Source organism: Indicator indicator, chromosome 4, assembly GCF_027791375.1.
Source record: "Indicator indicator isolate 239-I01 chromosome 4, UM_Iind_1.1, whole genome shotgun sequence".
NCBI classification, from domain to species: Eukaryota; Metazoa; Chordata; class Aves; order Piciformes; family Indicatoridae; genus Indicator; species Indicator indicator.
The window spans coordinates 20,494,498-20,500,497 of record NC_072013.1 but is presented as its reverse complement, the minus strand read 5'-3'; the positions used below and the strand labels follow the sequence as shown (position 1 = coordinate 20,500,497).

General features: G+C 38.0%; 1 protein-coding gene across 1 annotated transcript in view; it reads left to right on the top strand.

The window, feature by feature from the left end:
- The first annotated feature begins 415 nt into the window (after window positions 1-415).
- The window catches only part of ATG2B (autophagy related 2B), a 41,433-nt gene continuing 35,848 nt past the window's right edge, over window positions 416-6,000 (top strand). The window contains exons 1-2 of the mRNA XM_054400611.1: window positions 416-577; window positions 4,182-4,344. Coding sequence (XP_054256586.1) covers window positions 416-577; window positions 4,182-4,344 — 325 coding nt within the window. The remainder of the gene's footprint in view (window positions 578-4,181; window positions 4,345-6,000) is intronic.

The following is a 6,000-nucleotide window of genomic DNA, read 5'->3' as shown; positions in this document are numbered from 1 at the left end:
ACAGCCCGGGTCGGCCCTGTTGCCTTCGCTGGCGGTGGACAGCTGACGCCGAAGGGGCCCCAGCCCCTTCTCCCTGCACCATTCTGCTGCTCTGCGCGGCTGCACTGGCTGTCTCCGCGCTCGCTGGCGACCGAGAAGATGGCGGCGACGGTGTCCGAGTGAGGATGCAGCTACCTGTCAGCGCGTCTTCACCCTGAGGGGAGGCAGTGCCGCCCCGCCAGCGGTGCGAGGGGCCTTGGAGACACCGCCTGGCTGTGGCAAGCGCTTGCGGTAGCTTCCTCTGAGGGGTGAGGCTGGGCCCGGCGGCTCCCGCCCACCTCCCTCCCCGCCCGACGGAGGGGGCCAGCCCCGTCCCCATCCCACTGCCCGATCCTGTCCCGCCGCCTAGCCCCGCCGCACCCGGTGCGCAGCCGCCATGCCGTGGCCTTTCTCGGAATCCATCAAGAAGAGGGCCTGCAGGTACCTGCTGCAGAGGTATCTGGGCCACTTCTTACAGGAGAAGCTCAGCCTGGAGCAGCTCAGCCTGGATCTCTACCAGGGCACAGGCTCCTTGACGCAGGTCCCTCTGGATAAATGGGTAAGAGATGCTGGCGCTGCACCCCTCGGTTTCTGTTGCGTCTGAGGGACCAGCTGATTCCTTGCCTCCGGCTACCACCCACTTATTTTCAATACCCAGCCTCCTTTATATAAAAAGTTACAGGCATAATTAGCATTTCATCCAGGGAACTCATCTCTGATATGCTAACATAATAAAATAATCCAGGTATTAATTATATTTTTCTATCCACACTTTGTTATTTGCGAGGAAGGAAACAAAACCCGAAGGCATTAGCTGCTGATATTTCAGGGAGAAGGAGCTAACATAGTCCAAACTGCTAGTAACTGCTGCAGTAGTTACTGAGCAGTGTGTATGCTGACTACTACTACAGATGATAAAAACGTAAAGTAATCTCTCTTCTGCCTATGTTTTGTCATCATCGTGGGGGCATCTTGGTTCTTAATCGACAGTGTTATGTTAAGCTCAGTACATGCAGATCTTGCAAAATTAGTCTTGCAGCTGTGGAAGTACTTGTTGACAACAGGGAAGCTGTTTATAGCTGGAATTTGCTTAGCAGGTGGGCTCTGTGATGCTTTGCACCAGTTGAAGGGTTTTTTTTCCAGTCCTATCATGTATGTTTCTGTGTATGTTCTATGTGCGTGGGTGTGTCTGTGTACACACGTATGTATATTTCCAGCCTACTGCAGTAATCCAAAGGTTTGTGTTTGTAGTATTTCGTAAGTTGGGTTAATTGCCAGTGTTACTGAAGGCAGAATTCAGTTCCGCCTGCTAAGTCAAGCTGCTGACATGAGAAGCCTTAAGCAGTTCTGTGCTTCAGTCATTGACTTCCAGGCTAGTGCAGGTGATGAACTAGGAAGAAAAGCTTAGTGCTTTCAAAGCACATTTTCATTGTATTATGCTCTGTTATTAGGCCATGCTGGGTACATTTATAAATACTTGTGAATATATGATGTTTCTAAATAATGCTTTTTCACGTGTTTGTGTGAAAATGTTTGAAAGTGGCAGAAGACTGACATTTGCAGAAATGCTCAGTATTACCAGTGTTTTAGTGTGCGATTGTTTGCTTGTTTGTGTTCTTTTCTGGCTGTGCCAGTAGCTTGCTTTCTGTGGCAGGCAGTGAGACTGCCTCGCTTTAACTGAATTCATGCGCCCTCTAGCGGGTATGGCAGCACTCTTCGCTAAGTCAAAGTGACACTGTTTAAAGTGTAAATACTTTGAAACTGCAAGTGTTATGGACCAGTACTAAAAGATCAATTGATTGTGTATACATAGTGGTTAACTGTATATACAGTAATGCTTATGTTATCCTATCCATTTGTAGATTAGCGTTTTTCTTTTTCTCTAGTAAACAGTGATATGTTTGAGGTTCTCTGCACGTGACTTTCTCATGTACTGCAGATTGCAAAAACAGATGCCGGGGAAGAGCTACAGCTCTTTTTGGCTCCCTAGTCATTGTAAGCTTATTTCTAATGGATCTCCAGGAGGACTGTGTTTTTACATGTTACCTTATCAATTTTTGTGGATACCTCTGTTCATTTTAACATTGTAAATATCTTAGCCAACATTGTACACTTTTACAGTGTGGAGATACATAGGAATACCTGGGCTCTCAGTGCAACTTCTTTGCCTCTTGGGACCTAAGCTGTTTAGAAAAATCAAAATGTAACCCATGGTGTTTGTGGTTGAATACACATCGAATGGTACTTCCGCTACTAACATTACTGTGATTTCTGCTTGGAGACTTCCAGCCATTAACATGACATCAAGTCTCAATGTGAAGACTGTCCTTCAGATTTAGAATTTCACTTGGAATTCTCTAATTGCTGATTTCTAGGAACAGTTGACTTGTTTATGAAGTAATTTAGCTATAAATATACTTTTGCTTTTAGGTATTATTTTGAAATAGTGCGTTCCTTAGTAAATTTATAAAATACACTCATTTTATTGCCTGGTATGTTACTAGCAAAAAAGTCATCGGAGTCAGATTTATTCAAAATATGGTAACTAGCTTACTTCCTGCTATAGCCAATTATTTTGTAAAGGTTGAAGTACTTTGGATGAATCTGTGATATTTTCAAATATCATTTTCATGCCAAAAAATTGTTTTTGTCTTATTTTACACTATTAGCACCTATATAATTCTTACATTAAGTTCAAAGTAAAGTTTTAATGTCACTGAATCTTAGTTGATTTGGTTCTTAAGTAATTTTCTGGAAGACCTGTTTCTGGTTTTGTTTATTCAAAAATGGGTGTCTTTATACTACTTGGGTGGACTTTGGAACAGAAACTAGAAAAGCTGAACATGCAAGCAAACAAAATTCTAAAAGCAAAGTTTAGAGCATGAGGAGAGCAACCAGTTAACATAATGGTAACATTACACCTGGAGACTGAAAAATGAAAAAATGTCATTTTCTGAAAACTCTGTACATATTTATTTCAAAATTATACTATATATTAGAATAATACTTTAAATATAATGAAAATTGAAAGCAAAATTTAATTTTTTTAATTTAAAAAATCCCCAAATTTTGATGTTGAATCTATGCCTTTTCTTGGGTAAAAATCTGTGGCCCTGTTGAACACAGGAAGGTCAGCACTTTTTTTTGCCAGCTGAAGATGATGACCTAATATTTCAACTATGGTTTTTCCTAGAATATTGTATATATTAGGAAGTTGCACTTACTGAATTTGTTGTGTGATTTAGATTGTGAGTTTTTTTTCTTTCATTAAAGCAGCCTAGGTAGTGCTTATTCAATAACTTCAGTTTTAACAAACAGCGATTTGCATTTTTTTAAACATAAATGTAAACAATATGCTTTTTCTACATGGAAGTGGTGAAACCTATATAGTGGAACAAGTGAGTCTTTTAATTCAAAATCCTAACTTCTTCAGAGCCAATGTTTAGTTTTCTTATCAGTTTTTCTTATTCTATATGATACTGAGGTCTGCCTGACTGTAGTTTTGTTTATAATGTCATTATAAAAGACTGGATTAACACGACAGTAGCTGTAGAATATTGGTCTGTCCACTGAAAGCTTCAGCTTTCAAATTAGTGCTGAATATTGAGCATACTAAAATATTACTTAGGAGCATCAAATATGTTATAGATCAAGAGATGATTATTTGGTTCCATTCTTCCCATGTCACATAGAAATGTAAAATGAACAGTACATTGAAACTGCATGCTAGTGAAGTACTTTTGCCACAGCAACCAGCTACTTTTTGCAGTTTTCATTTCAGCCTGTTCTCAGTTTTGTTCAAGTAATGCTGTTGATTAGCTCATGTCAGTACTGTAGTATTTATAACAGTAAACCAGCAGATTTTTTTTTTCTGCTAGTGTAAAAAATTCAGGTTATACAGCTACCACAGAAAATCTGTATTATGCTGAAAGCGAAGTAATTAATGTGAAACAAATTACAATGGAATCAAAATACTTGAAAGCAGCCAGTTTGTCTGAATATAGTTAATAAATAGTTATAGATCTGAGTATAATTATTTTTTAATAGCCTCAGTATGTTTTAGTTGTTATACAGAAAATTATGGACATGTGGTTTTGTCGTGGGTTTTTTGTTTGTTTTTGTTTTTGTTTTTTCTTTTTAAAAATTTTATTCTCTTCTTCTAGTGTCTTAATGAGATCCTGGAATCTGCAGATGCACCTTTGGAAGTCACAGATGGATTTATCCAATCAATTTCTTTGTCTGTTCCATGGGGCTCGTTGCTACAGGACAACTGTGCATTAGAAGTAAAAGGATTAGAGCTGGTCTTCAGGCCCAGACCAAGGCTTGGTATGCTTATGCTTTAATTTTCAAAAGGGAGACTCTTTACAGTTTTTCGGAGGCTGAAAGCTACATTTCTTTTAATCGGTTCTTAGCCTTACGTAAAGCGCCATTTAATTTGCATACATTAATATTAGAGGATGTAATAAAATAAGAAACTGTCAATTGTTTGTCAGTTGGTTGGCAAGTGTTTTTCCATTGGTTGTTTCTCTGTTAACTTGAAATGTTTATCATGTTCCTGCTGCTGTATCTCCCAATCTGTTTCACATACTGAAATGAAGAGACTACTGTGTGGGAAGAAGGTTTGTTAGGTTTTTTCATGTATTATGACAGATGCTGTTAGTCAGCACTAGTAGCTAGCTGTTATGTGGAAGTAAGATAACACAATAATGTAAGGCTATGAGGGGAGGTTACAATGAGGTTCTGACTTTCTTCAGCAACTTTAGGGTAAAAGATGCATCTTGAATAGTTGGAGAGCAACTAATAAAATCAATTGTTATCACAGTCTGAAATAATGACTTTTAAGTACTCTAAATACACTACCTCTGATTATAATGCCAAGTGGATTGTCTGAGCTTTTCTAGCTTGACTTTTTCTAGTATCCATATGAATCTAACTTACCTAGTTTAGACTGTCCTGGTGACAAATTTTCACTATCAAACCTCCATTAAAATCTGTTAAAATGTATTGTGTGGGGGACAGTTAGTGCATTTTAGTGTGTGGAAGATTTTGACTGAATGTCTGAAGGGTTTTAATTTGTTTTCCTTTTTATAGAGCAGAGAAAATGGAAGAAAATATTTCTTTAAAGGCATCATGAAGAAGAGAAGAAATGCATAAGCCCTATTTCCCACCTTTTACAAGTTACCTTAAGTAACTTGCTTATATGTACTCTGCATTGCATATTATCTTACTATCTTAATTTCTGATGTAAGATTATTGCTTTGAAAGAATTGTTGTATTTAGGAAGCAGCTTTTTTTATTCACTTGCATCTGTTTGGTTCTTTGATGCACAGTGATACATCTACTGTTTCGCATTTAATGCAGTAGGAAAATCTCACTGTGCTGGTTTTATCATACATCTGTAACCACATGGATGTTTTCAGACCAGAATGCTGAATTGGAATGTTTTGCTTGTTTAACTTGTTTGTATTTGTGCTAGGTTTACTTTTGTTTTCCCATACTAGAGTGTTATAGTTGAACCTGATTAATTTTTCAAAATTACACTATGTGCTCATAAGGGATTTTGTGTTAGCTGATAGAAGTGCACTGACAGCTCAATCTGGCTGCTAAAAAACTTGCTCAGCTTAATACATGCTGTGCTCTGATCTTACGTTCTATTTATTACATCAGGTCTATGTTAGACATTTAAAATTTGTTCTTCTATGCTAATATGTAAGAATTTACTTTTTTCAGTCTTTTTCTATCAGTGATATGTTTCAAATAGAATACAAAACCTTAAAATAATTATTTTTTAAAAAAGAGTTATTTCCTTGATTTCGTTTTGCCAATTATGCCTGGAAAATCATATCAATATGTACTTCAGAAGTTGTTCACCTCAAAGTAGTGCTGAAGATTGGTTACACTAAATCTTGGTTTCGTCTTGCTTATATTGAGTTTTCAAGTACTAGAATCTTAGCAATGCAGTCTAAATAGATCAAGTACCTT